Below are 25,717 nucleotides of genomic sequence, written 5' to 3'. Positions count from 1 at the left end.
AGAATGCAAATCTGTTATTATTTATCTGTCATGATCTATTTTGTTTTTGAAAGTAGCTTTATTGAGAGATAATTGACATACCATGAAGTTCACCTGCTTAAAGTTTATGAATCAAAGGTTGGCCCTATTATTTTTAAGTGCCGCAAACAAACTTAAAAATAAAGAGAGAAAGTTTAGAAAAAGCTGATTTTTTTCAATTAGAAACTTCAGTAAACACTGAAAAATCACTTGGAGGACAAATTTGTCATTGAAAACCAGAAAGCAAATTAAAAGCATTATTTAGGTACTGCAGAGTTCTCTGTTTGCTGAGTTCAGGCATCCTTCATATTTGCACAGAATTCCCTACCTGGGAATGGAAAAGCACAAACTTTTCTCCTCAGATACTTGGGAGCAAATATAAACAAAGACAGAGAAGGAAATCTGGGTGGAGAAAGATGCCAGAGAGAGCTCTGGTGTGGAAGCAGGTGTGTGTGTTTGAGAAAGGTTTTGTGCCATGCTTTATTTTATTTTGTCTTGCTTTTTAATACTTCTTCCTTTCAAAACTCCATTATCTAATTGCAAAAATTTGTTAAACATATATTTTAAACCACTTTAATAATGTTAAAGTGTTACTTTTGTCAAAATAATACTTGAAATGTACCACCCAAGCCTGAAGCTTCCTTTTGGACATTCTGCAGAACTCTTGACTCCTTTCACATAGGAGTCCTCCTTCACTGACATGTCAAAATAAGAAACTGATGAGAATTACTGCTCAGTGTCATGTGCTCTTCCATGTGAAAAATTAAAGAGAAATAAGAGAATCATCTTTTCTCAAGAAAGAAAGATTAACATAATTAGAATTGCTCAGCCAATTTACCAAAGTTTATGTTGATGCACTGGCCAAATGTATTGTCTATAATGAATCTTCAAAGTTCAGTTATCATTTCTTCACATTACTGTGTTATGCTCAGACAAGCTTGTCTTAAGTGTTTACTTAAGTACTTAAGGAAATCTGTTTACTTGAGATTTTTTAGACTATTAGGCTTTTATTTGGTGTTATTTCTCTGTTCAGGGGAGAAGCTCTATCAAATGTAATAGACTTTTGCCTTAGTCTGAAGCCACGAAAATGGTGGCACTTAATCTTTATTTCTTTGAAGTGATATCCTTTTCTTCTTTGTGTCTTTTGTGTGAATTTTAATACTTTTAAAAATTATTTTCATGGAAAGCCACAACATAAAAAGTAACTTTTGCATTATTAAGCATGTGCTTGGACTGTTTTGCTGACCTCCACTCTGTAAGAAAATTTTACCTTTGGGTCTAGAGGTTAAAAAGAAACTTGGTGTCAGTGACTAAAAAAAAATGAAGAATTAATACTTGTTTTCTATCATGGACAAAGTTTGCTTTCTTTCCCCTATATTTGCTCCTCTCTGATCCACTTTCTATGCAGATTTTAGAATCATTTTCTAAGACACAGTCCTGATCACATTTACTCCCACACTTCAAAATCTCAAGACCTCCCCCACTGGATCTTTAATGATACAGTTCAAACATCTTACACCAGACTATCACTATCCACCCCCAGCCTGTTCTTGTGCCATACAAAACCACTTCTTGTCTTCAAAAGATACCGTGAGTCCTCTTACTTCCTTGGCTTTACTGGAGTTGTTCTTACCATCTAGACTGCCTTTCTGTCATTTCTGAGGCTAAATCTGTTAAATTATTGTGCTTCCAGAAGTACCTCAGAAATTGCACGTGTCCCTGTGCTCCAGACTGAGTGGCCACTCCACACCTCCCTCTTTGGCGCTCCCTTTAGCATTTTTGTGCAAATCCCCATTGAGACCTGCTTTAAGATGTAAACCTGGGAATGCCTACCTGCTCCTTGGTCTACAATGGACACTTGAATTTCTTTAGACATACCAGAATATCACTGGAAGAGTCCTAAGGAGGACATCACATTTATTATAACTCTCAAGGACATGAAGATGTGAGGTTGGGGAGAATTGATTAAAAAGTCAGTAGGGTTGAAGAATGAAAATCCCCAGAATGTAGGTTTCAGTCACAGGATGATCTTAGCCCAAACTACCTTCTCAGGTAGATAAGTCCGGGTCATGTGACTATTGTGTATTACTAGGTGGCATGACCATGTTTGCTGTCAGAGCTGAATGACTCCTGGCGATAGAGGAGAGGCTGGGCCTAGCAATCTTAAATCCTTCCCCAGATGACACTTAGCTACTCCTCCAAAGTATGATTGAAAGGATGAACCCTTCTTGAGCCACTAGATAGAGAATTCTTGTTTTTTGGTCATCTAGCAGGCTGTCCAGTGTTGCCTTCAGTCTGGCACTTACCAGCCTATGTGCACTTGTTGTTTTCTGAAGTGATGTGCTTATGTGTTCCATCATTGTGTAGACTATATTTTAATCTCTTTGTATCCTCAGCACCTGGCATAGTGCAGAACACATAGCAGACATGCAGAAGGGGTTGTTGCATTAACAAATTTGTCCAGTTCATCTAGTCAGTGTTAATTAAATCACTTTGAAATGTTTTCCTAAATTTGCTAAAATCTTAAATTCATCGTCAGACTGCATGTATAGCATCAAACAAATTCCAGGCTTAGAGAAAAATGTTTATGTAATTCCTCAGCAAACAATAAATAATAATACACCTTGAAATACAACTCTCTTTCTTTACTGAGAAAAATAAAGCAGATCTAAAATTTGCTGAAGTGTTCCTTTTTGTCTGAAATCAGCATGTGCTGAGGCATGTATGGCCCAGAAGTTTCACAGCTTAAACTTTCCTGTAGGATGCAAAACTGTCCATTTACATCTATAAGCACACATGGCCCTAGGTGAGTGAGTTCAGGCTCTTTGGCCGTCCTTTTACAAGGACTCTGTAGTACTGGGCAATAGTCACTTCCTATTCAAAATAGGTGATGCTTATTTTGTGGCAATCTGGGAAGGAATTAGTGTTAAAATGTTAGCTCTGGAAAGAACTCATCAGAGAATCAACATCATTTTTATTTTATACCATTAGCCTGAGGCCGAGAGGAGTGAGGTGCTCTGGCAAGGTTCACACTGCTACTTAGTGATACAGCATGGAGAGGAGTCCAGGGTCCAGCTGCTTTGGCTTCCATGCTGTTCCCTTCCTATGTAGTCATGTCTCCATGGCTCCTGTTCCTCACCCTCCTTTCTGCTCCCACCCCACCGTTAGAACTGGAGGTACCAGATGGCAGGATTTATATAAAGAGGGGAATAGAGTGATGGAGGGTGACTTCAAATTTGCTGTCCAGTGTATAGACAAGATGCCAATAGAAGACGACTACAAATCCAAAAATAAGTTTTGGTTCCAGGTGAATGCTTGAGGAATCACTAACTTAATTCACAGGTGCTGAAAATGATCATAATCAATAATTTCAGAACTTTTGAATTTAGGTGAATATGTTCCTGTAAAGTTGTGTTTATGATGAGTTCCTTTTGCTGACTTTCTTCTTTGTCTCTTTGCATCTTACCCATCTTTTCTATTGTGAAGGTTTAGTGAGTTTTCAAATTAAATTTTTCCTCAACTGATTTGGTGTCAGGTTTACGGTTTTAGAAACAGGAGTTCTCTGTTTTTTGGCTACCAGTCCAGAGAGCTTAGTTCAAGGTATTGGCTCTGATCTTCAAAGTCTCTAGTGGTTTAGATTCTAGCAAACCCAGAAATTTATGTTACATTTATCCAGTGGCTGGCCAGTAAGATAGCATTCAATTCACTCATTGCTTTTGCCAATCAATTTCTTAGAGAGCACTACCCCCATTGAATGCTCAGAATTGCATCTATCAGAGACTGAGACGACAAAGATTTCAGGGCATTTGGAGTCTTTATGGAGATAGTGTTTGTGAAAAAGAAAAAAATCCCCTTAATATTTGAAAATATGAAGCAACAGGCCTCATGAAGAACAGATTGTAGATTATATTGTGGAACAGAGGATCTCTGTATTCACAGTTGCTGTTTAAGGAATTTTATCACACCATTTGGATGGGCCTATAATAAAAAAAGAGTAATATAGAATAGCAGCTTGGTGGAAATTGTAGTCAAAATATTTAAAATGCAATGAGAAAGGGAGAGAAATTGAGAGAAGCATGTGCACACACACACACACACACATAGGCTTTTATAGATAGTAGGCAAAATAATGAGGTCATGAAGGGAGGTGAATGGAGGAGAGAGAAAATTAAGGGCCATTAAAAGCTGTAAGTATATATAAATGGGTGTTTATCTGAGCTACTGTCAGGGATGGCTTTCCTTTAGCATAACATCTACATGGGAGCTACAAGGGAAATGACTGCTAGATTTGAGTGTATGAATGTTACAAATTTCTTATAAGTAACAAAATGAGCATAAGCAAAGTTGAAAGGAAAGTAGCCAACTGTAAAAAGACTAGCCACTCATATGACAGTGGGTAAGGGCATTTGTGTATTAATAAGAAAAATAAAACTCTACTGCAAGAAGAAGCAAGTTACTAAAAGAATTACAAATGGCCACAGGAAAAGATGGAGCTTTACAAATTACCAAATAAGTGCACAGTATATTTAATTTCTGTGATCAGCTTTGCCAAAGTTTAAATTATTGATGTATACAGTTTTAGTAATGTATACATAATGTATACAATGATTTAGTAAAAGGTACATTTCTATATATTACTGAGGGGCATGTGAAGTGGTACATTTCTGGATAGCAATTTGGAAATACCTATCAAGACCCTGAAAAAGTATTCATGACTTATGAACCAATTATTCTTCATCCTAAATTGTATCATAAGGGAATAGAGATGTACACAAAAGTGTATGATCAAGTATACCCACAACAGCATTATTTATAACCGTAAAAATGGAAGCAGGTTGATTATCTTACAGTGAACCCAATAACACAAAAGAATTCAAGTAGCTATTTGATACTGTATTTTCTAAGAATATTCAGTAATGTGGAAATCAATTCATGTTACAGTAATCATCTAAGCTATATATAAAGTATGATTCCTACAATACTTGATGAAATTTCCAAAATCACATCAGTATTTATGGATGATGGAATTGTAAGCATTTTTTTCTTTCTTTCTTTATACTTTAATGAATTTAAAATTTTTCTATATTGAAAAGATTTTTTTATAATCACAGAAAAATGGTATGTTTTCCCCAGCTTTATTACATATAAAATTTCACTAATTTTGAGTATATAGCTTTCTGAATTCCAGAAATTATATACAGCTGAGTAAGTGCCATTGCATCCAAGATATAGAACATTTCCATCACCCTAAAAAGTTCCTCATGCCCTTTTGTAGTCAGCACCATCCTCCAAATAATCCCTGGCAACCACTGATTTGCTTTTTGTCACTATTGTTTTGTCCTCTCTAGAATTTCATATATGATTTTGAAATGTGTCCATACTCCTGTCTGTGCCAATTCTAAAGATTATATGTGGAAGCCATTCTCAGTATATGGTGCACTCTAAGAATTAACATTGGGGCAAGGAGGCCATGGGTGTAATGGAAATAACAAGAGACCTTGGACAAGCCATCTACATTTTCTGATTCTCAGTTTACTCATTTGTAAAATAGGGCTAATAACACTAGTTTCCTTCCCTATACTTCAGAATCATTATGAGTAACAAATCAAAATATGCTTGTTAAACCACTTGGTGAGGCATGAACATGGTAACTATCATAGTAAGTAAATACCAAAGCGTTTTGTGTGTGTGCATGCATGTATGTAGGTATATATAAATACAATTATGGTGATTATTCAAGGTTACTTGATCTTCATATGAAATGTACAAAGCATTTTGGATAAAATAAAAATATTACCAAACTCTACTACTGACCTGAAAGTATTAAGTTCGAAAACTGAATGGATCAAAAAGAATTTGATTTGTAATAGCTTCTAAATTGGCTAATAAATCAGATTCTGACTGCTGTTATTCTAGACCCAACCAAAGCCACCCACTTTGTGAGGGTGGGTAAAGCCTTCTGTTGCCCTAGTGAGTATCCAGAATATAGTCTTTCAGTCATGAATAATGATAGATCATTATTTTATAAGATATTTAGCTAGAGTATATTAAACTAATTCAGTTGGCTTAATAGTAGATTTTATTTTTATTTATATGTTCTAAAATATTATACAATATATCAAGACTTTATATTTGAATCAAAACTATGGCTCTGAATGAAGCTCACTGGGTGAACCTGGGCAAGTATTTAAACTTTCTGTGCCTCTGTTTCCTCCTCTAGAAAAGGCAGGTGGGGATTAAAGTAGCATAGTAATAGTGAGAATTAAAAGGAGTTTGTAGATATAAAGAATTTAACCCCCATTTGCAAGAATCATGTGAGTCCTTTTAGAAAACATTCATTTTTCTGTTTAACAAATACCGTGTCCTGAGCGCTGTGTTCTGTATTGGGCATAATGGGCGAGGACAAATCTCCGTCTCACCAAGAGGGCAGAGCTTCCTGCCCAGGACAGGCTTCCCCAGCTACATGGAACTGGAGAGTAGGGCAGGGGTGTGCACGTCAGCAGCAAAACCTAAAAAAACCCAGAGCCTTGGGAGAGCCATTGATCCTTCTGTGCTCTGCAGGATTCTGATGTTAAGGTTAGGTCCACGGAGTTACTTTTCCTCTTTTCAGACTGTTAGTGATCAAGTACTGTCTTCCTTTTGGAAAGCCACAGGAGACTTGTATAAATCTTTTTTAAAAAATGTAATTGGCAAGCAGCACATTGTAATGTGTAAGAGCACAGCTTACAGAATCAGAGAGACCTGGACTCAAGTGCATTTACTGCCATGTGACCTTTAGGTTTCTTAACCTCTCTGAGTCTATGGTTCCCTGAGACTATTACCTCATCTGTAGTGGGATAACAATGCTTCAGAATTCATAGGTTTGTAATGATGACTCAATGAGCTATGCACTTAGAAGGCTTAGCACACTTTCGTGCATGGTAAGTGCCCAAGTTATCAACCATCATCTTAACATTATAATTAGCCATATTTTTAAAAGATAAAGATACCTTTAGAGTTATATGAATCTCCCAATGACCTAAGTTCTCTTGATTTCAAAATCCACATTGTTTGCATTGATTTTGTGTCTCGTAAGAAGAACAAAACAAAAATCTGGACCAGCATCTCAGAAAAACTAAAATCATGTAATTCCTGCCACTACTGCTAATAAAAATAAAAGCAAATGGCTCATGGTTGTTAAAAATATAATACCAGGATAAACATCAACAGTGATACATTTTACAGTGACTAACAAAAATAGGTAGTAAGTATGGTTTTCATTTGCTTTCTTCATTAAACTCTTCTTCTGTGCAGAGCTACTGCTTTGGGGATTTTCCAGATCACAGCAGGTCTCCGTTCCCCAGATGAGCAGACCTTATGGTTCAGCCCTGTGCTAGCCATTAGTGTCAGAAGCCTGGATGCACAACGTGGGGTTTGTGGCTGGGGAGGACTTTCTGCCTCATGGATGAGGGTCACATGGTGTTTGAGAAGGTATATGTAAGGCTAGAGCCTGAATCTGTGTCTTATCTGAGCATCTGTTGTTCAGAAAACCTGGCTGATGCTGCACTGTTAGCAATGAAGTGCTGAGCTTTCTTCCAATTTACACAATTTATTCAAGCAGTTCTTAGAGAGCCACTCCTTATATCCCCTTCTCCAAAGATTCACAAGTACTTTACCAAGTTGGTCTGATTTATGGTTTTCATAATGGAAAATTATCTAAAATATCTATATTCTGTGTGTGTGTGTGTGTGCATGTGAGTGTGTGTGGGATCAGAATACAGAACACCTACAAAATGAATAACATCCCAGATATTAGAAGAATGCAAATAATAAATGGTTTAGAAATGTATTTCAGAGTCTTATATTTTTAACAAGCCTCCATGGACTCATTAAAATTTCAGCATCATGCAAAAAAGAAAAATCATCCCCCTTGTGAATGGAAGAACAGGTTTCAAAACTTGAATGAGGATGTATTTTAGCTATTGGCTTTTGAATAGTTGTATGTTTTTGGAGTGTGTGTACATGTAGGATTTCTATTTTTGGTGAGACAGAAGCTGCTTACATATCTTACCATTTTTCCCAAGTGAAACCTTTTATGCACTGAGGTTGTGCCCTCCGTCAGTGTCCTCTCTGATCCCCTCTGAGCTGCAGAGAGGAACACAGTAAGCAAAGTCTGGTATGCTGTTTTTCTGTTCCTCAGATGCTTATCCTTTTACTGGAAGAAGCAAGGAAGAAATAAAGGTGTTTTGTGTTACTTTGTTTTTACTAGAGCAGGAGCTTTGGGAAGGACAGCACGCATAACTTTAAATTAGTAGCTTTACACTTTAAATTGTATGCTGGTTCACTTTTAAGGGCTCTGCATGTATTAGCTAATTAATTTCACAATGTTGACATAGGCAGTATTATCATCACCAATTTGCACATGAAGAAAATCAAGCATGATGAGATTAAGAAAATTCCCAAAGCAGGATGAGTGGTAAAGCTGGGATTCAAATCCAGGCTGTTGGATGTGTATGATCTGTGGCCTTAAGCACTCTGCCAGGGGTCTCAGTGAGAGAGAGAGCAATCAACATCACTATCATTCCATTTAAATGTGTGTTTCCTATATAGCACTGTGCTTTTACTCTTTATAAAAACCTGGAAATAGTGGAAACTATTATAGACCAAATTTTATAAGGACACTAAGGCTCTGAATGGTTAAGTAACTGGCGTAGGGCTACACAGCTAGTAAAAGGTGGGACTTGAGTTTGAATTGAGTCTGTCTGATGCTAAAGCTAACAGATAAAGATAGGGAGAAGGAAGCACACACCTCCAGTCCCTGCCCATTTCTTGGGAGAAGCATAGGCTTCCCATTAGCCAGGGCTTATCACCACCTCTTTTATAAAACAGGATCCAAAGAAAGGAGATTACATGCAATATTTCAGCTTCAAATACAGTAGAGGCCACTTTACAGCAGAGGTTCTCTTTGACACACTCACCTTGAGAGAGAGAGAAAGAATGTGTGTCAGCTGTTAAACTGTATGTTGAGTAAACTAAATCATGAAGAAAATTTTAAAAGAAGCTGAAGTATTGGTGAGTTTCACCTTGAAGCTCCTTAAAGGAACTTTGTGAGAAGTCATTCAAAGGATCAGACACTATTATAGTTAAAGTGCCCTTCTAACATCACATAAACTATAACTGAAGAGCATTCCTAAATAACTACACTCTATCATGTAGACTCAAGCTCCAAGATGTCCAGTATGGAGAAGAGGTTTTGGGGGAGTTTGTTGTCTATATTTGCAGAAGCATTCTCTGGAAGTTAAAGGGGTGCACATTTCACCTTAGTCTTAGAATGAACTTCCTGTCAACCAGAGCTGTCCATCCATGGAATGGGCAGCCTCAAAAATTCACCTGCTCCCTGTCCCCACAGGTTCATGCAGAGAGTGGACAGCAGGCAGGGAAGTGGGGAAGAGACCCCCATACTGGGGGAAAATGGAGTAGACAAGTGTTCTGACTCTGGGATCTTTTCATTTTTCACAGAGTAAATGCTGTTTAAGCACCTTAACAAAATGAGTCATTTGTTTGAATAGATTTTAATGTGTACTTGAATCTCTTATCTATAAAAGATGTCAAAGGGGATAATACCTCAAAGTAAGAAGAAAAGTAATTTCATCTATTTGAAGAACAATTATTTGGGAAAAAAGTATTCTGTATCAGTGGAATCTGTAAAGAGATTTAATATTTTGGAAAATATTGTAGAGGCATCTAAAAGTTTCTTAAAGTTGTATGGCTGTATTTGAGTGTGATTATGGGGAATAAACAGGTAAAGCATGTTTTTTTGATAAAAATGATAAATTACAGTGTTCACAACACAAATGATTTTCTGATAAAGATGGTGAATTATCAAACACAACAAAGCTAGTAACTTAGGATAATCAAAAAGCAAGCAGGATGTAATACTGAGATTACAAAATATTGAGGCAAATTATTAACAAAGGCTTACTCCTGGGCTGGTTTGTGCTGTTTCTCTTGGATGCTTGAGTGTCATCCCTTTGCATTTTCTATCCTGCAAGTCGCTGTTAGAGTCTGAAAAAAATCTGTTGAATTCATATCCAGGTACCTGTGAATTGCAATGTTAGAATAAAGAACTGTGAAAAATGACAGTGGAGCATTTTTTGAGTGTTGTGTACAGAAAGCATATTTCAGCAGAAGGTTTTGAAATATTTTGAACTCTGCAAACACTGTGTCCTTTCCTTTCTATTTTTTTCAGTTTTCAGGAGCCAGCCCCTTCTATATCGAAGGGGTTTAAAGGAAGACAGTGTGTAAAGTGGGGCAATACTACATGGAGGGTGTTCTAGTGTTTTAAGAGAGGGAACATGGTTTTCAAAAGGAATTCAGAATGTCAGTACTGTGGCTCATTGTCAATACTGAGACAGCTCAACTCCTACCATAATTCTTAAATTTAGCATCATTTACACAGGAAATAGAAACTGAAGCTGATCGGGGGCAGTGAGCTCAGGTAGCCTAGGAGAGCATTATTTCAGAGGCATGCTTTGGGTGCAGAATTTTGATGTGGTGGATTGCTATTTTTTAGGAGGCTGAAAGCGAATATGGTTCTCTCAGACCTTTAGTCCTGCTAGATTTGTTCTGTAGATTTGTAAACATCCACATTCATAAAATTTGTAAACAAGCATTTTTGGTTTAAGAAATGCTAACTTCCAGGGCTGGGCTTGCTTCTCTTGGCTCTTTCCTCACTAAACTCCTCTTTCAAACCCGGGAAGGCGTCCTTCCATGAAGAAATACCATTTCTTGAAAGGAGGCAGGGTCCTGAAAACCCTGTGGTAGACATTTTGCTAGCTAACAATTGGCACTAACTACCCAATAATGCAAGAAAAACCCTCTCGGGTGCACTGTTGCCCTTCTTCTATCTCTACGTTTCTTGCAGTGGTGTCTCCAAACCAATTCTGCAGAGGTGGTGTGCTTCTCTCCACTAATTACCATTAGAGAAGACTGTGAATCCTACTTCCCCATTCCACAGAGTTCCTAACTATCCTCTTTGACTGAAGTTATTCAGTAAAAATTAAAGGGGCGAGGAGGATCAAAGGCTGGGTGTTTTCAGCATGGCCCTGTTATTTTTGGGGGTTCCTAACTGTGGGGAATAGCAAGGGGGCAGGGGAGAGGCAGCCACAGTGCGTCAGCATTTTAATGGACCAGACTTCTCACAGCTGCAAGGGAAGCACCAAATAACATTTAATAGCTTAGAGATGCTAGGGCTTTGTAGCCTCACTGAAGGCAGCATCTGGCAATCACATAAATACCACTTTTCAATAGAGCGAGAGGAAACCCATACTTTCTCAGGAATCTGCCTCTCTTTACCCCATTTATTCATCTCACGGTAACTTATAAGAAGCATTCAGGCTTAACTTGTCTTGCTTGACCTCATTACCTGGTACTGTAAGTATGTGTACTTGGTGGAAATTATCACGGAGTCCCCAGGTCAGGGTCAGCCTGTGCTCCAAGCAGATAGATCACGGTGTAACAGACTTAGGACTGCTCCAGGTGCTTCACTGCTATTAGCGCCTTCTGTCTTTGCAATAGCCTTCCGGTGTATGGTTTCGTTCTATCTCTGTCTTACAGATGAGAACCCAAGGCACAGAGGAGGTAAGTAAAATGCCCAAGGCCAGGGTCAGAATTAGAATCGAACTATGCAGCCTGATTGCAGAATTCATGATGTTAATCGCTCTGTCAGTGTCATACCAAAGAAATAATCTGAAAGAGATGTTGAGCATTTCTTCTTAAAGATCTTTGAGCCCCAGGAGACTGAGGCAGTGGCTTTTTTGCTGGAGTCCCCTTATTTATGAAAGAAATAGGAGAGAAGAGAAATCTTGTTTTTGTGGTCTAGTAGACTGATCTCACTCCAAATTCCAGTTTGATTAGTTCATATGATCCAGGTCCATTACTAATTTCTCAAGACCTCAGTTGTTTAATCTGTGAAATGGGGATATGACAATAGCATCTACTCCATGGGGTGGTTGTCGACATGAACTTAAGTAATGCATGGAGAGTGTCTAGCATAGTGCCTGATGTGAATGTTAGCTGCTGTTACTTAAAACCTACCTTTCATCCTTTGTGGAAATAGAATGGTGACAGATAATTAACCAACTGTGTGTGGGGTCTGATAAAGTCATACTGTTTAACAGAAGATAATCAGATACTGAATTTTATTATACAAGGCAAGTCAATGGTCTGGATTCCACCAGTAGATTAGATTTTCTGCAGTAGTGTCCTTAGATCTGTGACACAGGATGGTGATGAGGGACATAGTGTTGCAATGAAATGTGGTATTTATTACGCTCCAGGGAGGGTATGTGTTGTCCCAGGTATTTATTACGCTCCAGGGAGGGTATGTGTTGTCCCAAATTCTGAACTACAGCAGGTCCAAGTGTATTACCTCTGCTCTCACCTCTTCTAATTCTGCTTCAGAAGGCGTAACAGTTATGGAGCTGGGATTTGCTATTCTCTTCCAGTTAATTAGAAATGGAAAAGCTGTACAGTCATAGGACGGGACATAAAGAGAAAAAATTAGATGACAAAGTTCCAAGAATGTGGGGATTCTCCTGGGCAGCCAGTCAATGGGATGCACCCCCTGGTCTGATGTGCGGGCATAGGGAGTTAAAGTGTGTAACTGACATGAACTCCTTCTCCCCGCACCCCCCCCCCCCCCAAACTTCACTATTCCAGGTGAAACTATCCAGTTTCTGCCTTCAAACTGAGAAGTTCCTCTTTGTTCTCTTGCACCACAGGAGCCCTAAAGATTAAAATGCCAACAGAGCAGCTCACTCTTAAGACCGTCCTTAGAGAATGATGGGGGGTGGGTATCCACACTTCAGGAAACTGTGTTTTATAAAACATATCCATGTGGTACCTTAAGGGTTAAAATTTTGTTGCAGAGAAAGACTGTCAAGTGGCTTTCCAGGAGGGATAACCCCCAGTTTAGAAAGTGCCATTTCTAAAAGGTAAGCCACGCATACATTCGTTGCCACTGCTTTCTATGAAAGGCGTAACTCACTGCTCCTCGTGTCTGCGTTAGTTGGCTTTTCTCTCTGCCGCTGCCTGTCATCTGTATAATGTGTATATCACAGTAAAGACCGTCAATCACCGTTAATAGAAACCCCAGAACACGACAGAGATCCTTTTTATTACAGATTCATTTCACAATAGCTCTCAACTTATTATGTCACATAAATCAAGGGGAAGTGTTTATCTTATCATTCGGAGGCATCCCGCTGTCTCTGTGTCCTAGCCCCTCCCCCTGTGCCAGTTTCCAGCCCCTCAAGGATGCTTTGTGCAAGAAAGTGCAAGTTCCCTGTTCTGGCTTTATTGATGTTCCCTGTTTCTCTCCTCCTGGCTCCCCGCCAAACCAAGTGAGCCGAGCAAATGGCCTGGGTTCTCCCCCAACGCCTGACCTGCGTTTACTGGGCAGAGAGCAGGAGAGGGAGCGCGCATTCGGAGCAGGCTGCTCTGACTGCAACCACAGGCTGTTTCGTGCAGGCTGTCCCTCTCCTTCAGAACCGTGCATCCCCTCCCCGAAGCAGCAGGCACTGTGCCTCCATTCAGCCACATTTGGCATGCACGAGCACGGCTGCAGGGAGAGGGGAGGTGGCTTTCTTAAGAAGGTTCAGTGGCTCAGGCAGAAGCCACTTGACGAGTCTCCCAAGTTCGAGGAAGCCTCTGCCCTGATGGAATCTGCAGGTGTGGAGGTGACCATGGGATGCCAGGACCGTGGGGCATCGTTTATTTTATAGGCATTGTTCAGGTTTTGCAGTTTCTGGTTTTCCCGGTGGAATTCGCAAGGGGTCATGAATCAAACTGATGCTCCTCGACCCCTAAACTGGACCATCCGGAAGCTGTGCCACGCAGCCTTTCTCCCGTCTGTCAGACTTCTTAAGGTACTGTAACTTGCTGCTTTGAATGGCTCTCATTGTGCTTTTCAGGTCTAAATACCCAACTGTACACTTGGGCTCGAATGTACCTTTTGAGGAGCGCAAATGCTTGTGGTTCTGGCTCTGTTGTCCATGGCTGGAGAGCAGGGTCTCAGCGCCCGCACCTCCGTGGTATCAGGGAGGAGAGGATGGCCTGAGCCACATTTAAGAATGAGATTATGGTCGCAGAGAATGGGCTGCCTGCATGCCCCCCTGAACATCCCTAAAATAGAATTAATTAACTTCTTTGGGAGGGTGGAAACAGTAGTGGGAGGGAAATCTCCTACTCTTGGGTGTGTAGCTCCTGGGTTTTGTTTCCTTCCCTGGGGAAGCCCTTTGACCCACATTCCCTTTAAATGCAGCATGAGAGAACAAAGGATTCTCCTCATTATTTTAAAAGCCCTGTGTCCTTAGGTGGTCGCTCAGGTAAAGACAAAGAATGAGCCTCATCAGATTGTGACTTTTTTAGTATCCTTGTTTTTAAAAAAGGCATGATAATTTTAGTCTCCTAAGTGAAGTCACTAGTGGGAAAGTATTGTAAAATATATAGTGAGCCTATGCCTTGAGCTCTCCTCTGGGTTACACAAAAGAAGGGCACTACACCTGAGCTAGAATTGTTACCTGGTGTCTGCAAACACTCCTCTTTCCAGAAGCAAAGGCATTAAAGATACTGGAAAAAGTCCCCAAAATTCCACAATAATTCACCTTCATCATCTGCGTTACAGGAAGGGGAATACAAATGAAATTTAAAAGGTGTAGAAAACAAGTATTTTCCCCCAGAAAAGAGAATGTGGTAACACTCGGGAAACGTGTCTATCCCTGGATGTCCCACCTCCCCCTGGAAGTTAAAGAGGCAAAGTTCTTTATTCTGTTTTCCATATTAATATGATATTGTTGTCTAATGACCCCTGGACATTAATTCCAGTCAGCCGCAATGGAGGACTAAGGAATTAGTCCCTAATAAATCATGCTAGCAACATTTTTTTTTTTCCTGAGGCTGTGTTCTGGTTGGGACAAATTTGATGTGGACAATCAGTTCTGTACAGCTACTGAAGTGGCCCCCCACAGCAGAGTGTTACCCACTGTCTGAGTTTTCTTTTTCGTGTTCAACACAAACTGATACTAACTTTCACAAAGGCTGCCCCACATCCTGTCCAAACCCCCTTCAGATTGTTGTCATGGTGATGGCTGCTTCCCTAAAAGAGTCTTGAGGGGCACAAGCAGGTTTGGGAACGGGGAATGGAAGACAGGCTTCCTTGGATATAAGTGGTTTTGCTGTCATGGAACATGGATGATAGGGCATGAAAACGAATGAGGCCAGGGAACTAACAAATGGATGTCAATTTTCTTCCAGGATCACTACCGAATCAGGGATCTGGGGCAACGAATGTCTTGGCAAATCTAAATGTGACTGAGAAAATTGACTCCAACAATTCCATGAGCAAGGGGGAACATTTTTCAGTTAAATTCATCCATTGGCTTTACTCCCCAAAATGCTTTTTAGCTGACGTAATTAACTTTTTAACAGGTGTGTGTATACCACCCTCACTATATTTCCATTAATACTCAAGTTTTTTTTAATGGAAAATGCCGTTCATCATTTGCTAGTCACAAAACCAGCAGATAAGTATCTATTTGAAGTACCTTGCATAATTTTAGAGGAACTGTCATCCTTTTTTTAACTTAAAATACTGTCTGTGCTATATACCAGTAGACATTATCAATATTACACCAATACCACCATTGGCATGCTGTTCAATCCTATCATCCTTTATTAACATGGTGCTTTATAACAGTTCATCTAATAAATTGCATTCATAAGCATCATTCCAATTCTCTCAATATCTGAAAGACAGGATGTATTTTACTAGAGAACTTTCTTTCCAAATGACATCTGTATTTTTGAAAGATCATAGCTGCCCTGGAAGACTTCAGATATTGAGAACATTTCAAACTCATTAAAAAAAAGGGGGGGATACCAAATTCTTTCAGCAATACTTAGAAAGAAGTGAAAGTTAATTTTGTGTATGAGTTATTGTATTATCAACATTCTGGGTATGAATGTCACATAATTTCTTTTCCCCTCTGAATCATTGCTGTCCTATCTTTGTTTGGTTAACCCCTGTGTATTCTTGCCCTGCTTTTATATTTCATGTAAAATGGAAGTTCCTGAATGATAATTTTCATCTTCTGGTTAGTATTCTTCCTGGTTTGGTCTATACGTTACCCACTGACAGTAATGCTTACCATTAGTTCCTTGCTTTCTGCCCCTTCCCTCCCATCTCTGTCTCTGATTCTACACCCCCACACTACCACCACCATGTTAATTGGATGGATGGATTCTCTGGGCATCCAGGAGTCTGTTGAAATCATAAGCTAACAAACCCAATTCTCCTATTCAACAGGTAATTTTTGTTCCTCTTCCAAGCACTTTGCTGATGTGAGATGCCCTTTCCAGTGCCCTGACTTGTCAGTAAATGCAGTGTAGAGCATGATGGTATGGTTAGATTTAGCTAAAATCACTCACCATTTCTGACAAACTGAGCTTAAGCCAATTTGCCTCTCTGGCCTTTCCTTGAAAATGTGTTTCTTCACTGACTTAGGTTGGCAACATGCTAATGTTTAGAAATGGCTTCGTGATCCTGTTTCCTGTGATTCTCATTTCCTAGTAGAAATAGGATCCTGAAGAATTAAAAGGTAAGGCCAGGATCTGAAACATGAATTAAGCCCAGTGGATGTTGGAATATACTTATTATTCCTTCTGAAAACAGCTCACTTGCTGTTTTGTACATCTCAGAGCAAATTTTGAACACGCCGACCAACTCACATTTTCAATTTGTGATTGCATTTGGAAATAACATTTGAAAATGAATTTTTGGACAGGAACATGATGATGATAGCCAAAAGACAGAGGCTGTTTTCAAACGAATCCATTTCAAGTGGGACCCTTTCCAAACTATTTCTTCGTGTTCGTTTGCTTCATTACGTGTTTCAAGATTTCATCTTACTATTAATCACAAGAAGTCAAGTTTATTTCAGTGACAGAATGTTCTTAGTATATTTCATATTCATTATCATGTCTGTCTCTGCTATTGTTTTATTTGGAAGGTTTTATTTTTGGTAATGTCTATTGAATTTGAAAATTATTTTAGGGCTGAGGGCTTTGTTTGTATCGAAGTCTTGGTGAACTTACAAAAGCAAAGGTTTCTGGAAAATGGGTTGCACTGGGGGAACACGAAGCTCTGTTCTTGTGACAGGTTTTGGATGCACACATTCAAGCCAGCTTGTTGATGCAGACCAAATGGTCAGTGTCACTTTAGGATTTTCAAAGTCTTACACGGAGCAGGAGTATGACTTTGCCTATTTTGAGCCATGCCAGAAAGGGATTAAAGAAATTGTATTCTGTACAGGTAGGCCTCAACACAGTGCCTTGATTCCATTGTGTTCCTGACCCACCTCTGTGACCTTGGATAAGTTATTTCTCTTCTCTGTAACTTGGTGTTCTCCTCTTTAAAAATGAAGAGGTTAGGTCTTGACTTGAGTTAGATCCAATACTATGATTCCCTGTGGAAAAGCCTGCCATGTCCTGTGGGCATGGAAGAACATAGTCCATTAAGGCTAAAAATAGTTAAACTGGATTGATTATTGAAATGGAAGGAGGGCTAGAACCACTAGCAGGGTTTATATCGTAGAGGGCCTTGTTTGCTAAGCTAAGGCTTTTGACAATTACCCTGTAAACTAGGGAGTGCTCTCACAGATGACTGCCAAGTTTAGGTATTAAATTGATTTCTCAGGCTGTAGCATCTAGAATGAATGGGAGACGGTGAAATTGGAAGCTGAGAGATTAAATCAGAGGCCTGAAGAATTGATGTGGCCCTAGGCCAAGACAACAGTAATGGAGGTAAAATAAACAAGAACTTGTTCAGTTGATTAGCTGTGGTGGAGGGAAGAATTTAGGGTGACATCTGAGTTTGTGTCTTTGCTGCCTGGTCGGATGCTGGTCCTGGTGTCCGAGAATAAAGGTCCCGAGAAGGAAGGACAGGAGTTTTCACTTCATGGTTCCTCTTTGGTGACATAAAAAGTGTCTGCCAGTTACTGATCGATTTTGAGACAAAAGTAAGGAATAAAATTCCGTGTCACTGATGAGCATGAACCCCACGAATGCCTGATACTATAACTCTTCGAAGTAAGTAATATACAATCAGTAACATCACTTCTAACTTTCTTAGATGTTACATTATTTTTTGCACACACCCTGCTGCCTTCTAAAACTATGCATAGTAAATTCTAGTTTTTAGAACCCAGTGAAAAAGCTCAAGAGTTTTGTTTAATTTTGTTTCTTTGTTCTCTGTTTTATGTTATTATCCAAAGAAGGATTAATGAAAGTGAACTGGGTAACACGAGGGAGATAATTGAAAGAGCAGTGATCAAGTTAGGCAACAGATCAGCATAAACTGTGCCCAAATACCAATGTTTTTTACTTCTCTAATTCCATGGAATGGTAACCGACGTCCATTATACTGTCCCTGAAGCATAGCAAGATCCTAAGGACAAAATGAATTGGGTCTGTCTTCAGCGGTTGACGCCAGGCATTCCAGAAATTGACTTCCCTTTTGTGTTCTCAAACTGTTAGGGGAGGAGAACAAACTCCTCCATTCTTGTCCCCACTGAAACAAAGAATTCAAAGGCAGAGACACAATAGCAAAGCAGAGGGAAAGTTTTATTTGAATGCACTCCAAGGCAGGAGTGGGCCAGAGTCAAGGTAGATAAACAAAGGCCCCAAACTTTTAGGAAAGGATCAAGTGATCATGTCCTAACCAGGAGGGGCCTCCTTCGTTGACAGAGTGAGGTCATTTGTTTGACAGCTCTAGTTATACACCCTTTCCTCTCGGTGTGCATGTCTTTTCCCAAAATGCACATAGAAAAGCCCAAGGGTGGGGAAAGTGGGTCAGGGGGCAAAACTGCAATTTTATTTGAATGAGATTATGATGAGGGGTGGTTTGGGTGGTTCTTAGTTTTGTCCATCATGCCTGTGCTGGGGACCTGGCTGGGACCAGTGTGGCCTGGCCCTATAGGCAAGGGAGTTATCTTCCTGAAAAGCCTTTGTTGTCTTCACGTGGGACCCCCTAACTGGGCGCTTTTCCCTTGAACCTTATCCTCCCCTTCCCCTGCTGCTCATGTCTATCTTTCTCCCTTACAAAACTCTTAGGAAACAATTATGTTGAATACATTCCAATTTGTGTTTTAAATGTATGACTTTCAGGGTCTCCCTTTCATATCTAAAATTTAGAATCTTTATAGGGCAGTGAGAATAATATCAATAAACCTGAGTTTTTGCATAGCCAGGATAGGCATTTCTGTACCACATGTTGGTGAATAGCCATTAAGTTTCCACAGACAGGACACCTACACCTACTGTATCTAGCTCTGTTGGTAAATGGTGGCAAGCAAGGTCAGGGAACTTGCTATGGACTAATTCCACTAAGTGCCTTAAGGATGGAAAACTTGAAGAAGAAATGCTTTTAAGAGAACAGTGTATCGTTAGGCAAAATTTTAAGGGCTACTAATAAAGAAACTTCCATCTTTCTATCTCAGCATGCCAGTCTCAGATTCCCTTCAAGAAAATGATAGAAAGAATGAAAGAAAGTGTGCTCAAACTAAAACTCAGGAGAGAGAAAATCTGTGTGGTGTGTTTCAAATGGTGGCTTCAGCTCAGGCTGCTGAACAGTGACCATGTGACCTGCTTTTTGTGAAATGTTCCTCGGGCAGCCTGAAGGAAATTCCTGAGGCAACAAGAAACCATCCGGTGTCTCTGAGAGCTCTGCCTTCTGATGCCCTCTATTGTGGAGGAAGAAAATGAAGGTGTGTGGCGGCTGGAGGATGAGGGCGGATGTGGCTGGGATGTCCAGGTACAGGGCCGCCTGGCTCTGGGGTGACTGGTGGAGTCACAGTAATGTGGGGTGACATCTGTCTCCAGGGAAGGGGTTCTGCCCTCCTGAAAGGGGACCTCTTGCCGGGAAGCAGACCGTTGTCTCTCCGCAGTGGCTTTACATCCTCCCCCTCTCTCCATCTGGCTCCTCTGGCTCCAAACGCATCTGCAGACACTTGGATCAAATCCTTTCTCCCTTCCATTATCTTTCATGAGAAAAAATTAGAGATGGTAGGTGACAAAAAGTATTTAGTCAATGTGTATTGAAGGATAAACGCAAGAACAAGCTTGAAGCATATAAGAAATCCTAAGAGTGCTTAGTAACTACTTGGGGAGCTTGTGAGCAAGGTGGATATTCAAACCCACCCCTAGGGGTGCTGATTTAGTAGGTAGGGGGTGGGCCCAGAAATTTACATTTTAACAAGCTCTCCCAGTGATTCTGATGTGAACAGCACTTAGAAGGACCGCACATTGAGAAAAGCTGCCATAGATACAGTAGAGCTGGAGGGAAGCTCCATTAAATGCCCTCTCTTATGCTAGCATCTGGGCAGAACAGATTTTGTGTTAGTCAACAGTGGGAGCAAAAGGTTTTAAGTAAACAGTTCATGGGTTTTCAAAATTTAATCAAGAGAGATAATTTACAGATAGAGAAGTAATTAAGTTCAGCTGCACTGTTTGGGTTTGTCGATGATAGACTAATCTGCAGGAATGTTTGTCCCTATTTTTATTTTTTGTTTCTATGACACTTCTCTGTGTATTGTTTTCATGAATTCTTTTAGTCGTGTGACATACAATTTCAGATGTTTCCATTCTATCTAATTGATATAGATAAGAGAGAGATAAGACTGAAGCAGAGCTCCCAAAGATAGTGGCCATGGTCAAGACTGTACAGCATCCAGAATATCTTCCCTGTGTCCTTCCCCTGTAATGGCCCTTGGAACTGTAGTGGCCATTTAAAGGAATGCCTCTTAGATTCCAGTGGTAATGGGATAGTACCAAGTGGGCAGTGGCCAGTATTCTTGGGGACCAAGGCCAAAGCAGGCATAGCAGATGCCTGCATGGTAGAGACCCACAACCCCGCTGCCACACCTGCCCCTGCCTGCCCTACCTTCCAGCCTTCAAAAAACTAAGGAAGGAAGAGGTTTCTGGACAGGCAGGCAGAGAAAGGAAATACCCAGGGCTTTCATTTGAAAAACACATTCAAAATTAAAATTAATTTTATACTTGAAAATTTTAAAAAGTGATGCCTAGTATTATTAAATATTAAGTGTGAGAAATTGAGCTGAACAAAATTTTCTTGGTTCCTGAGAATATGAGAAAGATATGGTATTATAATTGGGTGGGGGCACGTACTAGAAAATCTCTAGTAGGGGGACACTTAATTTCTATGTTTATTGTACATAAAATATATGTTTAAAAGCATTTGGGGATTCTCCAACCAGTGGCTCTTCTCTACGCTTGTTTTCAGATGCATGTGCATAAGAACTTCCGGTCAGGTACAGCGCTGATAAGTTTGCTGCTTCTTCCCCTGCCCAGAAGTAAAGATTATGGATGGTTGGAGAGATGGATGGATGGATGGATCTGTTACTGGGCCGTTGCTTGTTTCCAAACCCAAGTTCAGTAGCTTGTCGTTCAAAAGTCCAAAATTCAAGAGACAAGGGTTGGTGAAAAGGAAGGGTTGCTTTATTTAGGAAGTTAGCAGCCTGGGAACACCGTAGGCTAGTGTCCCAACACCATCTCCAGAGTGCCATTCAGAGTGAGAGCATTTTAAAGGGGAACTTCACGGAGACAGGAGGAGCCAAGCAGTTAATCAGCGGCTTGCAGGCAGACCTGCTGGCATCAAGGAGGCTGTGTGCTTCAAAACTGACTTGGGAAGGGAATGTCTTTATGTGTTTTCTAGGGGGATGTTGGGCGGGTGTTGGGCAATATACCTGAAACTCAGAAAGGTCTGGTTAGAGGGCACCATGCAAGGAGAGGTTTACCTTCTTAGCTTGTTTCAAAATGGAGTGAGGTTTTGTCAGATCCTCTGACAGGTGGACAGATGGATGGATAGATAGATGAAGGAAGGAAAGGATTCTGTTGTTTATAAATCCATTAACAATAACAGTTTATATATTGAATTGTCTTACTTGGAGGGAGATTTATCCATGAAAATGAGCTACTGAAGTAGAGTATCTCAAAGTGTGGTCCAAGACTACCTGTTGTAGAATCAGTTTCCTGGGATTCCTCTCAAACCTATGAAGTTAAACCACTAGGAGGACATTAAGAATCTGCATTTTAATAAGCAACCCAGATGAGCCTTATGCCCTGCAGTATTTGGAGGATATCTCTTCTGAAGTGTGACATGTTAGTAAAGAGACATTTTGCTTATTAAAATTATAGCCTGTATCTGATTTTTATTGTTAAAAGTGGAGCACCCAATTTCTCTCTATACATTTGTATAGCCTCATAATATTTCCACACCTTGAAAGCCCCATGACTTTCATAATTGTTTCTTAAGGGATCATGCAGGAAAGCTATTTTAGGTGCTAGGAATGTGTGGTCAATGGGTGCTCTCGTGGATTAAAAGAAAGATAGCATGTTAACCATTTCTTTACTTCAAGAAATGGTGATACACTTACATGGTTGGAGGCAGAAAAACTTTGCAGCAAAGACCACTAAGTCTAAATTTTTGCTCTAATCATTCAGCTATTGCTGAACTGACCCCTCACATGTGCTTTTCCTCTATACTTTCTCCCAATTGCTAAACCCACCACCCTTTTACCAAGTGGCCCAAACTAGAAAACCTGGGTTTGTGCCTTTAGCTTGGTTTGCTCTCATTCTTACATAATCTGCCAATCAGTTCTGCCAGGTTTCCTTATAAATATGTTTTTGATCCACCCCCTTCTGTCTATTCCTAGTTCCCAAGATCAGTTTCCCTCTTTCTTGGTCCCAAAATACTACAGCCATCCTCTTCAAATTGGTCCTTCCCACGGCCACCAGCATGATCCACTCAAAATGCAAGAAAGACCAAGACGCAAGTTTGACATTTCTTCAGTGGTTCCCCTTCTTCTGTAGAATACAATCTAAGCTCCTTGGTATGTATACAAGACCTTCAGTGATCTGTCCTCTGCTTACTTCTCTGCCTGCATATTTTGTTTTTCTCTTCCTCAAAGCATGGAATTCCTTAGAGCTGGCCAAGTTATTCCTGCTACCTGCAAAATCTGAACCATACATTCTCCTATCTAACTCCTGCCTATGTTTTAATACTCAACTCTGGTGAGCTGGATGAGTTGAGGAAAAATTTCCCTGACTCCCTAAAAGCCAGATTAGGCTCTCCTTTTATGCATGTCCATCAAAGTCACTGGGTATTTCTGTCTTTGCTTTTAGCATGTTGTAATATTGTTAGCTCTTTACCTCTTTCTGAAGATCTTATTGTTTTAGGGATCATATTTTAGATAATTTGGTGTGTGCATCATTTAGCAAAGATCTTAAGGTATTTTGAGTGGTAGGTGAATTATACTTGAATAGGGAAATGTTGGAGGGAATGAATAAAAATGCTCTTGATGGCAGTGCTCTGAAGTCACTACTTAGAAAAACCAAATGGCATTATAGAGTCTTGGTATTTTTGTCTAATTAAAGAATACTTTGAGCTTGAGTTGATACACTTCATATGTTCCCCAAATTGGAAGATAGTTAAAGAAATGAACCAATAATTAGTACTCAGTAAAGATGATGCAGAATAAAATAAGTACTCAAAGAAGAAACTTTAAGTAGCACCAGATATCTGCTTTGAAAATATTTACTGAAAGAGAAAGTGAGAGATTTTAATTGCCTCATCTCTTGATTTAATTACCTCATCTCTTGAATCCTTACTTTAGCGATCTGAGAAACTTAAATATATTACCTTTAATAGTGTTGTTGGCTGGGTTACACTGTGAATTAGAGAAAGTACTGTTAGAAGGAAAACTATACCGTTAACTTGCTGGGCCATTCTTACTTTATCCTTTTTGACTATGGCAAATGTCTAGAGATAGCTATGTAGATACAATCCTATAAAAACATACTGGCATTTCCATTTAAAGTTAAATTTTACTTAGGATTTATTTTTCTGTTAGCATTAACTTATTTTATTATATCGGGTATTATGGACAGAAGTCAAAAAAACAAGTCTTAGTTTATCAGGTTCCTGCTGGGGAAAAAATTTCTTTGGGAAGAGATCAGAATCATTTGAAAGTTATGTCAGTAGCTGTTAGTTATATCAATGGTAGATGTGGCTGGAAAGAAGGTAAATAATTATTTTTTGGCATAGTCTCCATGCATATCTATATCTTTGCTAGAAGAGAGCAGTGAAAAACTATTTCAGAATGAGCTGTCATACAGGCTTCCAAAACAAAATATTTGCTCAATAGTACTAGTCCATGAATAAATGATGGCTTGGACATTCAGGATCTAGCAGTTTGCAGTTGTTGAATGTTTTGGGCTCGCCTAATGATTTCTCTTTAAAAAAGAATTTCTCAATCTCTGCATTACTGATATTTTGGGCTGGATAAGTCTTTGTTGTGAAGGCTATCTGTCCTGTGGATTGTAGGACATTTAGCAGTATCTTTGGACTTTATCCATAGATATCAGAAGTATCCCCCACCCATCTCCCACTGAGACAACCAAAAATGTCTCCAAACATTGCCAAATGTCCTCAGGGGAAACAAAATCACCTTCAGTTGAGAAACACTGCTTTAAATATTTCCCCTGAAGATGACAGTTTAAGGGGTGATTACATAATTAATTTCACTGAATAACCAATAGAGACTTCCTAGTGATGTGAAAGAGGTGCTTTAACTTTAGACACAGTTTCTTTTTCATTTTACAAAAAAATGAAGTTTAGCTTACGTATGGGAAATTAACTGGTCTAGTTCTATTCGCTAAACATTGAGAGACTGATTAATTCTTTTCTTATTGTCAATCATCTCTTATAAGAAAATTGAATGTGGCCAATTTATCTGAAAGTGTTAGAAGGTTCCATATTATTGCTTTGAATTAAAAGCAGAACATATTTTCATTTGATTGACATATCAAGTGAAATATTTAATTTTTACCATCATTTTGTTCTTACAATAACTTCTGCTTAGAACTATTTAAGAATAATACAATATGAAAGTCATTTTGGTGAGTGAAGGAAGAAAATATTTTACTTTATCAAGACAAATTTTGTGTATGACATTATTAGCGATCAGAGATTTCAAGATAAATCCAGGATTAACACAAAGAAGCTCCATGATTTAAAGATTAGTATGATTAGAGCTAATTTCCAGTAACTAAATTCAGTATCATCAAATGGACATTAAAACTAGATTTTAGCCCTAAGTTTGCATTAACTAGCTGAGTTACCTAGAATAAGTAATTTTATCTTTCAGTGCCTAACTTGTCTTATCTAAAAATGGCAGGATTGGGTTAGATCAGGGTTGGAATGCATTTTTCTATAAGAAACCAGATTGTAAATAGCTTTGTGGGTCATACAGTCTCTGTCACAACTATTCAACTCTGCTATTGTAGCTGAGAAATCAGCCATATATAGTAATAGATGAATGTAGCTGTGTTCCAGTAAAGCTTATTTATGAACACTGTGCTATGGTACAGATGTTCATGTGTTGAAAATTCATTTGTTGAAATCCTACCCCTCTGCGTGATGGTATTAGAAGGTGGGGAGTTTGGGAAACTTAAGTCCTGAGGGTGGAAACCTTATGAATGAGATTGGTGCCTTATGAAGGAGGCTCCAGAGAACTCCCTAGCTACTTCCACCATGGGAGGATATAAGGAGAAGTCTCTGACCTAGAAGAGGCCCCTACCCAAC

The 25,717-nt window shown here is 39.5% G+C and overlaps 1 protein-coding gene across 1 annotated transcript in view; it reads left to right on the top strand.

Annotated features, from left to right (window-relative positions):
* Positions 1-13,412: 13,412 nt before the first annotated feature.
* The window catches only part of TRPM3 (transient receptor potential cation channel subfamily M member 3), a 484,965-nt gene continuing 472,660 nt past the window's right edge, over positions 13,413-25,717 (top strand). Inside the window, 2 exon segments of the mRNA XM_073228642.1 lie at positions 13,413-13,807; positions 13,809-13,925. Coding sequence (XP_073084743.1) covers positions 13,748-13,807; positions 13,809-13,925 — 177 coding nt within the window. The 5' untranslated portion in view covers positions 13,413-13,747.

The sequence above is a fragment of the Manis javanica genome, chromosome 2, assembly GCF_040802235.1.
Source record: "Manis javanica isolate MJ-LG chromosome 2, MJ_LKY, whole genome shotgun sequence".
NCBI classification, from domain to species: Eukaryota; Metazoa; Chordata; class Mammalia; order Pholidota; family Manidae; genus Manis; species Manis javanica.
This window is presented reverse-complemented; position numbering and strand designations above follow the sequence as displayed.